Genomic DNA, 16,308 nt, shown 5'->3' with positions numbered 1-16,308 from the left:
AGGCATGCGCCAACCGCGGGGCTCGGTGTGCCGAGGCGGAGAGCAGTGGGCATCTCCCCCCGTATCCCGACAATCTGCACGCACGCTAACTACCAAAAGGTACTCTTTGGGTGCCTGCTCAAAATTGTTCCATTTAAGAGAGAAAGGGCTGGTTTACACACTGTTGAAAATATAATTTTTATCTAAGGCACCAAATTTTTTTACAACAAAAACCAATGTTACAGCACAGTGGCATAAAATGCTATGCATCTGCATAGGTCCACCCCCCCCCCCCCCCCCCCCCCCCCGCCCCCGCTTACTCACGTGCGCCCAACTGGCAATTTTGTGAACACTGTTTTTCGTGAAACTACGCAACAGAACTTGATTCCGGCTTCGTTTCTGAAGAACACAAAAGTGTGTTCCTAGCTGCTCTGTTTGCCATTCAAGTGGTAAACATTGCTAATGCACATGATGTCAGTTTTGAACTGATAGCATTAAGGACAATGAGTAATGCAGACAGAACAAGTCTTTATTCCACATTTGAACACTTCAAGATGGAAAGCAACACATGACATGCGTCTCCCATATGTGAATGCAGTTTATTGTGAACCGCACAGAGGACCAAATATTTTATAATACAGTGCAATCCACTTATAAACATACCGAACAATACCTTTACTCACTAAGGAATAACTAACACCCATACTGCTAGGCAATGTCCACTGATCAGATTCCATGGAAAGATTAAAGCAGCGAAATATTCAGAACGGTGGCTACAACTGCATTATGGATGGCTTGATTCTATGGAGCTGCCAACTGTGAGTGGATGTGATGCCTGCGGCTTCTTAGCACCAGGTCATGGGACACCCAACGGTGGCACTCAATGCAGGCACAATGCCCGCACATCGAGGCTTTTGCAACAGTCCTTCAGTAGTACGTGCTTGTTTTATTTGTCTCGGTCAGTCAACACAAACCCAGAGGCCTTTTCTTCAACTCCTTTTCTTTCAGCCCTCTCGTAGGCACAAAACCGCACCCCCGAAATCATTTGGATCAGCCACTCGATGGGGTGGATCAAAGGAATGAATTTTTAGAATTGGAGAAAAAATGTCGCAGTTTCAGCTAAGCATTGATGGCGATAGCAAATTATTAGACAGCTATACGAAGTAAGGAGAGTAACTTTATCGCCCATATAACCTTGTGAACATTTGCTTACCAATTAAATTAAGAAGCACGATGTCATGTGCACAGGCACATCATGAACACATCTCAATCGATGACAGTGGATACTTGTTGCCAAAACACTGGCATGAGTGGCAGCAGCGAGCAAATTGGCCTTTGTGCTGCCCCCCACTTTGACGCAAACTAAGTGACGAGAACACAGTGCACAACAAGCCATCATCTGTATGTCTGCTTTTTTGTTATAACTACGTACCAACTAACCTTGGTACTTCTGTTGAGATGTTGGAAAAATAGTGTGGTCATTACGCAACTGCATTCAGGAAACCATTCGAAAGTCATCTTGTGTATGGTTATAAACAAAATTTCTGGTCTTTGAACGACGAGCTGTATGGGGCATCTAAATGTCCTGCACAATGTAGTCAGTCTTAGGCATATCTTATTTATATGCAGTGAGCCATGCCAATGTGCTTAGTGGATAGTGCTTACTTTAGCCAATGAAAAATGTAGTAGAAGAGTTTCATACAGCAATAACCTTTTGGCATAATTTATAACAGCAATAAGTGAAAGTGCCATGTGAATGATAGAAGGCATATATATTCACAACAGGAGCCGAGAATACAATGTATGAAATAATTTTTATCCCACGATTTAATCCATCATCATATTTGTTCTCAAAAATAAAAATTCAGTCTGTAGTCCGCACTTCCTATCCAAATTCCATCATGTTCACTTGTAAGCCAATCGGAGATTTGACAATGTCCACTTCTTTATACTTCAAGAACCTTAGACACACACTCCAGTTCCCTCCTCTCCAATGACTGGCCTAAGGCGACAAAAGGCCAAGTGCAAATTACAGACAGCAAAATCCCATAATTAATAGGGATAGGAGAAAAAAAAAAGAACGCTCAAAGGCCTGAAGTGTCTGAGATGAGGATCACTTGAATACATCCAATCAGACCACATTGTTTCAGATGTGCATCCATTCAGCCTGTGATGGGAACCACCAGCATCACTCAGTCCGACTCGGACTCTGTGAGGTCCCGGTCTTCCTGGAGCTCCAGCAAGTGCTCAATTGGGTGTGGCCGGCCGTCTGCACCAACACGCGCTGGCTGCACCACCCCACCTCTGCAATATCGAGAAATGAACAGAAGCATGAAGGAGGAAAGCCTTCCACACGTTCATTATCGGGACACTACATTTATTATGCTGGTGCTGCGAGCTTAGCCGTAACCATTCTCTCTACTTCATCTGCACTGAAACTGTCCATTTCACTCGAGCTCTTGTCGACATAAAATGGAATAAACAATTTGCATCTACAGAATTATAGACAAGCTGCCACGATGATATATTTGCAGTCACGACCACTGTCAAAATGTCATTTTGTAAGCAATATTGACAACAATATGCAAAACTATGGTATGCAGCTTCACTCAAGAAACGACAAAAATACAGCTTGTGGCACAAAAACTTGATTTCAAGTGACAAACCACTAGTGACAAAAAAGAAATTCAAAGTACATCAAATAAACTCCAGAAACTCGCATCTCTTGATGCTACGAAACTCAGGAAAGCAAGCAACTGCTACCCTATAAGCCGGCACAACTCGTGCTAGGTTGTGCTTTGATAATGCACTGGATCTGCTCAAGACCTCTTAGATGCAGGTTATCAGGCTATGCTCATCCAAGTATGAGTAGCCAAATGTTTGCTAAAACAATCGTGTCCGGATGAGCATGCTGATGCGGTGAACATTGCTAGGGTCCGAGAACAAATTGCCTTTGTGCCCTACTTGCACAAAATTTCACATGGCTTAAAGAAGGTAGCAGAATTCACAAATATAAGAGCAGTGTTTTTGCCTCTTGCAAATTGTTTAGGCTCTGCAATATGTGCAGTCCATGTGGTAGCAAGACACAAGTGTGCAAAAAATGGCGCAAAACTAGAAATGTGGCCTGTAGAGAGAGCGTAGTACAGTCGAATCCCCCTACAACGAACACCGCTACAACGAAATTTCCGCCACAATGAAGATTTTCCGATTCCCAGTCAGCTGCCCATAGAAAGCAATACAAAAAAAGTATCTTCAAAACGAAGGCGTTTTATTCCGTATTTCCGCTTCAACGAACTTTTCGAGAATGAAACTGGGACTGAATCGAAATTTAAACTGCGGAGTAGTCAAATTACAAGGCCCTTCCAAAGCTGTGACAATCGTATGTCCGCTTCAACGAGGTTTTCGCGAACGAAATCAAATTCAAAGTACCGATTTACACCCCTGCAATTCATAGCCACGCAAGGTCATGACGCGCTTGTGCGCGACTGCACGGGATCGACACAATCGCTGCCGTTTTCTGTGGTGTGTGTCCGGTCGAAATGGCTACGCCAACGAAGAAGCGTAAATTTCTCTCTCTCAAGGAGAAGACACATGGTTGCGGAAGGAAAAAAATTTCACAGTTTTCGCAGTTAAAGAATGAATTATTAAACTGTGAAATAGAAAAAGTTACCATTTGGGGTTTTTGTACTGGAAAAATATTTGAAACGGAATATTTACTCGTATGACAGTATCTTGATTTAAAAATTTTGAACATTTTTTTTTTCACATAGGTTTTCTAGTTTCAGTGTTTGTCCCACCCCTCACCTAGTCACGCTTCAATCGTTCACCACTAATTGATATCGCTGGCGATAGGTATTGGCACGCTTTTTATTCCAAGCTTCGCGACCTATTTAGATGAACCTTGTTTAAAGTGCTCCCATTCGGCCTGTGTTCTGCACCGGCCACATTCCAGAGAATGATGACGGGAGGCCCAATCATCGCACATGAAAACCAGCCGCATCCAGGAACGCGAATTCATTTGTAGTCGTTCCTGGATGCGGCTGGTTTTCATGTGCGATGATTGGGCCTTTTCTGTATATGGGCCTACAAATACGGTTGTTTCTCGAAATAAACACTCAGTTGAAAGTTAGCGCTCGTCCTGTTCTCTCGTTCTCGCCCGTGTCTTCTAGCGCTATGACCACCTTTGATGTATCTAACCAACTTGCCCAAAAAGCCATACTTAAGGAGCATGCAACAGCTGTGAAGCGGCAACAGCACATACAGAATGAACTCCAAGATTAGCGAGTTCTTCGGAGACTACTGCTTGCACAAATGGTGCTGTAGGCATGTTCGGCTCAGTGGGTCGGGAAAAAACGGCTGCAGTAGCCATGGCTTTAAGTTCTCGCCGCACTATTCGTGCCAGGTCATCTGATGATGATGGTCGCTGCATTCCTAGCCTGTCGTCACAAGAGGATATCGCAGCTCTGTTTGGCAGACGTGCAAACAGCGTTGCAATGCGGCGGCTCTTGGCCTGCTCAAAGCATTGACATTCTTTCATGATGTCCTTTACTGTTTCACAATTTTTGCACATGACCAGGTTGAAAACATCGTCAGAGATCCCCTTCAGCCAACCTTGTCTGACTCGGGCATATCACTGTCGGCCTGACGGCACAGAGCCAGCACGTCCTGGATGTAAGAGATGTATGATTCTGTGGACGTTTGGATGAGGGTCGCATGATTCTTTCTTAACGGTGCTCTTCCGACCGGCAGGACGGCCGAAGAAGCCCCTCAGCTTCTGTTTGCATGTGTCCCAGTCGTTAAGCTCTTCCTCGTGGTTGTCATACCACACCTTTGCCGTGCCATGTAGCTAGAAGACCAAGTTAGCCAACATAATCGTGGGATCCAATTTGTTGTGGGCACTTACATGCTCATACATGGCGATCCAGTCTTCTACGTCAAGGTGGTTGCTGCCGCAGAATGTTCCTGGATCCCGCGACTGAGCCAGGACAACCGTCGGGGTTGTAGGCGTTGATGCGGGCTGCGCCATTTCAGGTCCTGTTTTGTCCGTCATGTTATCCTGTCCGAGGTGACGACCACTGCGGAGCTCCGTTGTTGTTTTTCGTGGTACCCCGCACCTCTCATCAATTTGTTAAGTTGTGAAAGTCACCTATACAGGTGTATTTACAATATTTGCAAGAGAGGGAATGGTACATAAACAAGATGGCTGGTGAGACCGATTCTACCTCTACACGTCAAATCATCTTCTTCTCACTGGCACCATTCTTGGTTGCGCCGTAACAATATTAATGATCAAGCAATAAATATTAATTCATGCGTGAGACTTTTTGTGGACGATTGCGTCATATACAGAGAAATTTCAAGCCCTACCGAAACATCTATCCTTCAGTCCGACTTTAACAACATGTCCGCTTGGTGTGACACTTAGTTAATGAAACTAAATACTAATAAATGAAAAGTCGTGCCTCGGAACCGTTTACCTATTTCCATAATGGCAGATCCTTAACTTTTGTGAGCACATACAAGTATTCAGATGTGCACATTTCTAACGGCCATTCCTGGCAAACGCACATCAGGCACATTACTAACAACGCCAACCATACACTTGGTTTTCAAGGTTGCAACTTTTACCGTTTCCCTATGTCGTTAAAATTGTTTTTGTACAAAACCACTGTGCATTCCAAACTTGAGTATGCATCCTCTGTATGGGATGTGCATACTAACTTGCTTACCACAACTGTTAAAAAGTCTCGGCACCACTCAGCACGTTTTATAACTTCTAACCACTCCAGGATAGGTAGCATTACACTGATAAAAAAAATGTTAGGTCTTCCTGACCTTGGTCTGTGGCGCAGTGTTTCCTGTTGATGCACATTTCGTAAAATCTATTATTTTAGTGAGAACCTTAAACAGAAGGAGTGTGCTGCTCTGGGCTGGTAGGTACATCATTGGGACGGGAACAAACAGCGCTAGGACGGGACGAAGTGAGTAGACAGACAAGGCGCTGAACTAACAACCACTGGTTTATTGCTGGGAATGCAATATATACTCTTGCATGCAATATTCTGCACGCAACCTGTGTATTGTAATTATTCCATTCCCAGCAATAAACCAGTGGTTGTTAGTTCAGCACCTTGTCTGTCTACTCACTTCGTCCCGTCCTAGTGATGTTTGTTCCTGTCCCAACCATAAACAGTCCATTTTTAGTTATTGCTCCTAATACTTGTCACAACACGCTGACCGCAGTCTAAATGTTCTCGTTCCTTTCTGTACAACTAACATTTACTCCGAATCTTTTGTTCCCAAAATTAGTAAAGAGTGGAACCACCTGCCGGACTCCATTTCAAATGCTACCCTATTGAAGACAGCGCTATATAACCACCTGTGCACACATTAGCATAGGCTAGTTTTTGATTTTCCTTTATTGTGCCACTATCGCTTAGTTGTTGTATAACCTTTAACCAACTCCTTTTTGTACAGTCAAACCTCATTAATACGTACCTGCTTAATGTGTAATTGCGGTTTAAACGTAGTCACGAAGATTCCCCCACCCAGCCCCCATTGAACCCCATGTATTGGTTGGCCGCTTAAGCCGTAATCGCTCATCACCCACGAAACGGTTAGTGCGTACAATTTTTCTTTCCTGTTCTACACGCACAGGCACAAAATCGGCCGAACCTGCATATAACGAAATCCTATTTATAATGAAGTTTTTCGGGAATTTGTCAATTTCGTTATATCCAGGTTTAACTGTAATTAGTAACCACACAGAAGCACATTTTATTGCGAAGCACATTTCCGCTGTCACCATGGACGTCGTTTTGACGTTCCCTGTAAAGTCCAAACACGGCAACATCGTCGCCGTGTGCCGTACGCTGTATGTGCGAGTGAAAGCTTGCGAGGGTCAGCCGACTCCATCTCACGCGCGCGAGGGTGAAAGGCGGGGGTGAGGGTGAAAGGCACGCTTCTGTCGCATGCGAGGCATGTCGGGGGAGGTGAGAAAGGGAGGACTTCGGTGGCGGCCGCCGTATCTTGAAAGCGATCTGCGACATGAAAAAAGTGCGCACCTGCGTGGACTTCAAAGTGATCTGCAGACAAAGTGCAACTACTGCCAGTACCTTCGTATGCGATGTGCTTTCGACATCTAGTTCGCGTTTAAGCGAGGGACGGCACGCTCGCTGCTGCTGCCACGCCTCCTCACTCCAGAGTTTTGAGGGCGATTTTCCACGGTCATCAAGCGAGATGTGTTCATGTTTACCTGTGCACTCGTTAGACCGTGCTTGTTAATTCAGTTAGTAAGCGGGGCCTCATGGTCAAACTGGCTCGCAGCCTTATCGAGTTCGAAGATGCCGTCGTCGCGGCAAGTGAGGATTACCGATTTTTTGCTGCCTACCCTCACATAAAGCCTGTCTGAGTGCGTGTGTTTGAGAGCATCGTGACGTAGTTCTTTTCAGGCTGGTAAGTAGCCGCTAAACTGGCATTGGCGGTTAATTCGTACATCGTTTAGTGCCTACATAAACATTGTTCCCGGCTGACTACGTATTAACGAGGTTTGACTAACTACTGGACGGCCCAGAAAGTAAAATAAATGAAATCAACTGAACTAGTCTAAAGCTAGGGATCCAAATGCATTGTTCACCTGTTTTACTCTACACTTTACGCAAGAAATAAACTTCAGTTCAAATTCAACACCAAACTGTTTTGCCTTGCACCAGAGAAGACAATCGTAGTACTGATAGATGGAATGATTTCACTAACTTATATGAGCTGTACATTCAACATAAAAATGAGCTTAAGCACATTCAACAGAATAACCAACTGGTACGACGATACATTGACAACATGCTTAATATGTTAATATGCCAACATGATACATAGACAGAGTTAATTAGAGATCGTCCTGCAGTGCACATAAATATAGGCTGATGATGATACATAATTTGTGCTCGTTTTTGCAATCCGTCACAAATGCTCACATGCTTACAAATATGTTCACTGCGTGTCGTTCCTGCACTGTGTGACACTTTCAAATCAATAAACTTCTGTGTGACACTGCATGACACACTACTGTGCATGCATTTACGTTAAATACGTGAGTAGTCATATTCGTCATGTAGTGGCTAACGCTAAAGGTGAAAATGGAAAAATGTTAGATAATCAAGTTTAAAAAATGCAAAAGCGAGTAATTTTTGCCGACAATTTTGAGCCTACGAAAAGTTACAGCGCCGCCACTTGGTGACGTCAATACAAAATTGCCTCATGTATAGATTTTAGTTGACTATACTATGAACACCATTATTCTCATACCTTTTAGATCACAAGTTGCTCGTGGCATTTGGAACCCTAGCACGGGCATCAACTACGTTTGGTGCATGCCATTGGCCCTGAGGGTATAATAAATAAATAATAAAGTGCCTGTGCAAGTGCACCATAAAACAAAGATGAAGAGGATATGAAAGCGTACTAGCAGTCACTGCTCCCTCGTATGAAGTATACATCTATGTTTCACATACCTGGTGAGTCGGTCCATGAGATGAAGAGGATATGAAAGTGTACTAGCAGTCACTGCTCCCTCGTATGAAGTATACATCTATGTTTCACATACCTGGTGAGTCGGTCCATGAGGCTGACCAGCTGCATGGCCTCGTGCTCCTTCTGTTCTTGGCTGAGCCCCTGCAGTGGCGACTCGTGCGCTGGCTGGTAGCAGCCCAACACCGGATTGATGTGGTCTCGGTTTCGCACGTACTCCTCCGTGTCGCTGTCCTCAGAATCGCTTGAGTAGGGCACCCCTGCGCCCCCTAGCAGCAACCCTCGCCTGGCCAGCAGCCCCGCAGCATTCCCATAGCCGGTGTACTTGACGAGGCGTCCCACCTTTTCCTTGCACAGCACAAACAGCAGCTCGGCTGCCAGGTGCTTGGTGTCCGTACACGGAACCGTCATCAACCGCACCAGCCTGCATTAACAAGCAAAACTGGTACGCTGCAGAAAGCTGACCCGATTAGGGTCGTAATTTGAACAAAAAGAGTTGGGAAGAACCATTGCCGCTTCACCATTTCGATGCGCATAAATGATGCCACAAAGCTCATTAGTATTACCTTTCTGTGTTGATAATGATATGAGCATCTCCTTTGAAATATGGGGAAAATGGGCCTCTCTTTCAAGGCATTCTACCAGCACACATGGAGGTTAGCTAAGAAGCTGTGCAATAGAACAAAAAATGTTACGCACAACGTTAAGAGACACGAAGACAGTGGCGTGGAGTCAAGAGCAAACACAGGGTGGCCGATACTCTAGTTGACAAAAGGGGCTCTCAACCACCCCTTGGGCGTGGTGAAAAAAAATTGACTAAATATTTCAGCGGAAACCCGCTAGGTGGAGAGGAGTAATTACAGTAGCCGACGGATTTTTCGGACTCCAAAAATTCGGACTTGTTGGATATTCCGGACTTCATGATGTACCGGCAGGATTCCCATAGAGCTAATGCATTTTCGCGACCGATTTTTCGGACGAATCTAGGTGCCGATGTTCGATTTTCCAGACTAAATCGCTCGCTCCGAGCCACGCTAGAGTGACCTAGAATATGGGAGAGTGTCCAAAGCGCCGGCTCCGGCGAGGGCCTTTTTCTGTGAACTGCCGCGCCGCGCCGCTGCTGCTCCGGACCCGTGGGCTTTTCGCGCTCGCGAAGCGCGCGGGAAGAGAGGGTCGTCTGCTACGCGCTGTAGTTTTTTGCGTTCATTTTCCACGCAAAGCACTTAAACTCTATTTAACTTCAACAGTGTGGTGCTGCATGGAGCTTACCCATCTCTGAGTGTTTCTTTGTGCTTGGGCAGCAAGATAATGCAAAAACTAACGTATCAAACTCATCAGTGCGGCCTAGCTTCGGTGCTAGAGTTCGGGAACGGTATTACGGTAACTGTGCGTGCGTAGAAACGCGCTAAATGAGCCCGCCCAAGGAAAGAACGTAAAAAAAGAAACGTTATTCGCATGGGTACGCGGGCAATAGCACCATGCTTGCAAAAATAAGAGTAACGAAAAAAGTAAATTACTCGCGCATTCAAGTGAAATACTTACATGGGTGCAGTGAACGCTTCGCTCACCATTACGCGCTTTTCACTCACGGTCAATAGTGGTTTACAGCTATATGCATATGTATTTATTCGAATATTTTTAGCCACGACAATATTTTATTATGAACAGAGCAGAGTGAGAAGGTGTAAGGGAGGCAAGAGACGGAGCAAAGACGGCCCTAACGCCGCAATATTGTTGGCTTATTTCGCTTCAGAGATTGCGTACACGAACAATTCTTGCTGTACGCTATCTCTTCAATACAAACTTCGCGCATGATGTACCTTACGGTTCACCGTGAGCGAAGCTTTTTTTCAAATTCAGACATTTGAAATAAAAGTCATTCGATCCAGCCAATAGCTAAACAAATATTTTTTTTCTACATTGAACTGAATAGATAGCTACTACTGGCCTAGCCATTTACTAGTTTGTTATGTAAAAGTTATTACTGCAATAGCCTTGTTTTAATAACCCGTGAATGCTCTCTGAAATTACCAATAACATGTAACTTCTCATTATATCTTAGTTATTGCGTAACGTGTGATTTTTTACGTAAACTAACAAGCATTCATGGCGCGTGACTATGTTTGTGCTTGCATTATACCGAGTGGAACTCGTCTGGAAAATTACTGTCTTTGATGCGCTACAAATATCGCTATTGATTCTACATATCCGTAAAATAGTTACCTTCAATAACAGCAAAAAATGAAAAGTTTATGTTCTGGTGATTTGTTGCCTCTTTCATTACGTAACTACAAGTACGTAGTTATTGATCAGTAAGTATATTTGCTGTGTACGAACGAGCGAGCATACGCAATAAATATTCCTAAAGTTACTTGCATGTTAAAATTCGCTTAGTGTTTGCGCTCTTAAACACAAGAAGGCGAAAGACGAGTTGCACATACGTAATCCATCATGTTCGTTTTCTGACGTTTGCTCGTAATTACGAAATGAAGCATACGTATACAATGTCGCACAGTTAGCGTTCCATTTATTTTGGTTTGTCTTGCTGTTTGCCGCGTAGATTTCTCGCGTACCCTTTACCTATACGTGCCGTGCTCAGTGGCTTTTGGTAGGTTGTACTGCTAAGCTCGAGGACGCGGGTTCGATTCCCGGCCACGGCGGCTTACATTTCGATGGAGGCGAAATGCATAAAACACCCGTGTATGCATAGATTTACCTAGGTGAACGTTAAAGAACCCCAGGTGGTCGAAATTAACGGAGCCCTCCACTGCGGCGTCTCTCATAGCCATATTGTGATTTTTGGGTGTAAAACCCCAGAAATTATCATTACTATTATCATTACGCCGTAACCTTTACCTGTGCTCTCAGTTATTCGTGATATATGGGTAAGTTCGACACGTTGAGATCGAGATTGGCATTCAACACGTTTTTATCGTCACACCCACAGCATCAGAAGGATTTCTTGCCGTCGTCATATGACCACACGTCATATTGCTATCGTTAATCGTGGCGCGAGTGCAAGTATGTCAAGTCACTAATACCATGATCCATCAGTCATATTAGTCATACATTTGTGCCTTTCCACACTATACTTTGGTATATATACCAAGTGAACGAGCCGCGAGAGTTACGCGGTTTGGTTTGTATTTATTTTTGGTACCGCGGCATCGGCCAACAGACACATTCCGCTTCCCAAGAGCCCAGTTAAGGATTTCCCTTTAATAAGGAAACAATAGAGCACGGGATGCACTCTTGTAAAGCAAATCGAATGCATGAAATAAAAGAAAGGAAACGATAGGTTGTAAAAAGCGCTTAGCATGAGCTAGCCATATCTGCTACGTTCTCTTGGTTATTATTGCGGTCTCCAGCTGATTTTATTCTGCAGCACGTTCACGTTGCTCATTCCACGCATAACTAAATGAAGTAAGCGCGCGGAATGCGTTACTCAAACAGCCGCGTATGCGCGGGCCAAGTGAGCTAGAAGGAAATAGACAAAATACCCGTATTCACAGCCGGCAAACGCGTTCTCTGTGCGGTGAGTCACTGCGCTATTACCTTGCGGTGACGTGGTACTTAATATATCCCAAATGATCGTGATGTTGGCTAATAGCAACCAAAATAACAGGCTCGTAGCAGACGCCCGCCGCCTTGGCTCGGCTTCCGCAGCGGAGAAAGCCCACGGGCCCGGTACAGCAGCGCCGCGGCGCGGGAGTTCACACAAAAAGGTCCTCGCTCCTCCTATGTATTCGCGCGGCGCTTTGGACACTCTCCCATATTCTAGGTCACTCTAGCCACGCTACCCGATCTTGGAGGCCGCCATGTTGGATTTTCCGCTGGCTTGGCCGGGCTTAGCTTCCAGTGGCCCCCTGTATAGCCTTCAAGATCAGTACACGGATGCTATCCTCTCGTCTCCGAGGCCATGCCCGCTCTTCCTTGGCCGACAAAACGTTCCAAAAAGCGGCACTTGCTTTCTTTCTTTCTTTTTTTTTTTAAAGTTTCGGTTGTGCCGTACGCCGTGAGCGGCTGAAAGCTTGCGAGGGTCAGCCGGCAACCGCAATTTAATCTCACGCACGCGAGAAAGGAAGGCGGCCGGAGGCACGCGCGGACTTCGTTCGCTCGTGGGGCACGGGGAGAAGGCGGCGGAGACGGTGGGGAGTTGCATTCAGCTCTTGCGGCTGCTGCCGACGGAGCTGCCGCGCAGGCACCGTATCTTGAAAGCGATCTGCTATGTGGCCGAAGTTTGCGCCCGCGATCTGCGATGGGTACAAAGGGCGTGCGCCGAGTGCCAGCAGCTTCGTATGCGCCGTTCTTTTTTTTTTCGACATTCGCGTTGAAGCGAGAGAATAGACAGCGCGAAGGTCAATTTGCCCGCGATCATCGAGCGAGATGTGTTCATGTAACCTGTGCGCGCGTGACACCGTGCTTATTTAGTTAGTAAGCGCATATTTACAACTTTATACTGCCGATAAAACTAACATCCTTACTTCGTATCGGTGTCTATTAATTTGCTATCGCAATCGATGCTCCGCCTTTTGGGCGAAACTACGACATTTTTCTTAAGCCGGCCTCATACTTTTTTTCTCTTGGGGATGGGGGGGGGGCGAGTTTCACGGTCTGTTCGGTTTTTCGGACTGCTCGATTTTTCGGACTATTTTTCAGTCCCCGCGAAGTCCGGAAAATCGGTCGGCTACTGTAAAGGAAAAATGAGACATTCCCTCAATCGTAGCAATTGCTATAAAAGAAACCCCATATGGGTTCCTCGAAAGAAATGCCTCGCAGTTGAAGAAAAATTTGTCCTGGTACGGGACTCGAACCCGGGACCACCGCCTTTCCGGGGCAGCCGCTCTACCATCTGAGCTAACCAGGCAGCTAGCCGATGGCAGGGCGAAGTCGAATTTATCAACTCGAAGCAAAGGCAAGTGTTCGACGTAATAGTTGAGCGGAAAACTGCTAGGTGGAGAGAAGTAACATTTTATGGTGAAAAACAAAAAAACTGCGGCAGAACTCATCTAACAATGACTGTCGACGGTAATGCGTTAGCACTGAATCAATGTGGCGACGTATTGCCACCGTGAAACCGAGGTATGTATGAGGCGTGCACTGCAGCAGGACTCCTCTTTCGTGCTTCCCCACTCAGCGCCATCTAGTGTCACCACTGTGAAGCCTGCATGTGGCCTCCGAAATGCATGGCACCCGAGAAATGCGTCACGTAGCAACCAGGCTCCACCGTTGTGCTTTATTCTGGACACACTGCGCCATCTAAGCCCGCGTGAGGCCACACGAATGCTAAGTCTCGGTGCCAGCGAATGCTAAGAACTACTCCCTCGCTTGCTCAGTGCAACATATTCAGTGATCCAAGTTGGCGAGAGGTGCATTGAAGAGTGGCACACGCACCCAGTGCATTCATGGCGCAGCTCGTAAAGCGTTGGCGTTCACTGAAAAGCGGCACACACACCCACTGAATTCGTGGGGAGACGTGAGTTCGATTCAGCTCGGCATTGGAGAAATTTAAGAGATCTTCTTTGCCCTTGTAGAGCAGCAATTCCCAGTGGCACATAACTAGTTGGCGCCAAGGACGTTCATTGAAGAGTGGCACATACCCAAGTTGGCGTCGGGGAGGTTCATTGGAGACTAGCACAGACCGAGTGGCACATAACTCCAAGTCGGCATGAAAGTGTTTCTTCAAACAGAGGTACACTTACAGTGACTCATGTCAGCGTGAGAGAGATTCGTTCAAGAATGGCACGTATGTACACATCAGCACATATTCAGTGACCCAGGTTGGTCCGATGGTTGGTTTCGAACCCAGTTACCTCAGCACAGCAGCATGTTGTGCTGGGTGTTCAACGGCCACCCAGTGACCCCAGTAGGCGGGAAAATGGTTAGATACAAACGTACAAACTGTGGGGATGTGCGACTGTCACGTGTCCCCTGGCTTCACTGCGTGGCTTTATGGCGGCGGCGGTCGGTGTGGTTGCAGTGTACTGCTAGAGATGGCGAGGGTGTTGCACTGCTAATGCCACCTAACGGCGGGGTTACTTGGGCGCAAAAGGGTGAAGGCTGCTACTCTTGGACATGGTGTCGGCAAGCAGTGCGAACGCTTCGCGCGTGCGCCGACCCGCGTTGCGGGATCCTTCTAAGAAGGCTTAGGAGCACGACACCAGAATGGACGAACATGGAGCGTTTGAACGCGCCACTGTTCGTGTCACCGTAGACGTGAATGACTAGGCGTTGGTATCCAGCATGCAGCGAACATATTCTTTCGCTGTCTGGTCGCGGTGAGTCGGAAACTTCCTCAATATGTTGTGCGCCCTTCAGGATGTTCTATGGGTAGTAATTCGGAGAGCAGGCATTACTGTATGAAAGGTGCAATAAATGCTCTTTTGATTGTTTGCACTACTGTGTTGTCATTCCTTTGTCTCAAGAGCACATCTGGAGACTCCACAAAACAAACAAAAGTGTAAGAGTTGGGTTGAAGATTATAGTGCTGAAGACAAAGATAATGCTCAATAGCCTAGCAAGGGAACAAGAATTCAGGATCGCCAGTCAACCTCTAGAGTCTGTAAAGGAGTATGTTTATCTAGGTCAATTACTCACAACCCTGATCTTGAGAAGGAAGTTTACAGAAGAATAAAATTGGGTTGGGGTGCATACGGCAGGTATTACCAAATCCTGACTGGGAGCTTACCACTGTCGTTGAAAAGAAAAGTGTACAATCATTGCGTTCTACTGGTGTTAACATATGGGGCAGAAACTTGGAGGTTAACAAAGAAGCTCAAGAACAAGTTAAGGGCCGCACAAAGAGCGATGGAATGAAAAATGTTAGGCTTAACGTTAAGCGACAGGAAGAGAGAGGTGTGGATCAGAGAGCAAACAGGGAAAACCGATATTCTAATTGACATTAAGAGGAAAAAATGGAGCTGGGCAGGCCACGTAATGCGTAGGATGGATAACCGGTGGACCTTTAGATTTACAGAATGGATGCCAAGAGAAGGGAAGCGCAGTCGAGGACAGCAGAAACCGTGACGAAGTTAGGAAATTTTCAGGCGCAAGTTGGAATCAGCTAGCACAAGACAGGGGTAACTGGAGATCACAGGGAGAGGTCCAAAGCGTTTGTCGGCAGGCTCGGGCCGGGCCCAGGCTTAAAGCCGCGGGCCCGGTCCGGGCTCGGGCTTGAGGCCGCGGGCCCGGGCCAGACTCGGGCCCGCTCATTGAAGGGCCTAAGTAGGCCTTCGAGCACATGCGACCGTTATGCATTGCATGGTTCAATGCATTCTGTGCCAAGCTGAAGTGACACGTGCAAGATGACTGTCATCATCATCATCAGCCTATATTTATGTCCACTGCAGGACGAAGGCCTCTCCCTGCGATCTCCAACCCTGTCTTGCGCTAGCTGATTCCAATTTGCACCTGCGAATTTCCTAACTTCATCACCCCACCTAGTTTTCTGCCGTCCTGGACTGCGCTTCCCTTCTCTTGGTATCCATTCTGTAGCTCTAATGGTCCATCGGTTATCCATCCTACGCATTACATGGCCTGCCCAGATCCATTTTTTTCCGCTTAATGTCAACTAGAATATTGGTTATCCCAGTTTGTTCTCCGATCCACACCGCTCTCTTGACTGCATATCTTGTCAGATGACTATATCTCATCAAAGAAAATAGTAAATCAGATGAAGTTCTCATTTTTAGCAGCGGAGCTGTTTCAGCCGGGCCTAATGTGTCCGCTGAATCCAAAAATGTGGGCCGATCCTGGCAGCAGTGCAGAAAGGGTCCAAGAGCAATGGCACATACACCTGTGAAC

General features: G+C 46.2%; 1 protein-coding gene across 1 annotated transcript in view; it reads right to left on the bottom strand.

Moving 5' to 3' along the window:
• Positions 1 to 487: 487 nt before the first annotated feature.
• Positions 488 to 16,308, bottom strand: part of LOC119451030 (synembryn-A) — a 251,017-nt gene continuing 235,196 nt past the window's right edge. Inside the window, exons 13-14 of the mRNA XM_037714460.2 lie at positions 8,582 to 8,929; positions 488 to 2,283 (exon numbers count right to left, since the gene is read on the bottom strand). Of these exons, the coding sequence (XP_037570388.1) occupies positions 2,172 to 2,283; positions 8,582 to 8,929 (460 nt within the window). The 3' untranslated portion in view covers positions 488 to 2,171. The remainder of the gene's footprint in view (positions 2,284 to 8,581; positions 8,930 to 16,308) is intronic.

Source organism: Dermacentor silvarum, chromosome 4, assembly GCF_013339745.2.
Source record: "Dermacentor silvarum isolate Dsil-2018 chromosome 4, BIME_Dsil_1.4, whole genome shotgun sequence".
NCBI lineage: Eukaryota > Metazoa > Arthropoda > Arachnida > Ixodida > Ixodidae > Dermacentor > Dermacentor silvarum.
This window is presented reverse-complemented; position numbering and strand designations above follow the sequence as displayed.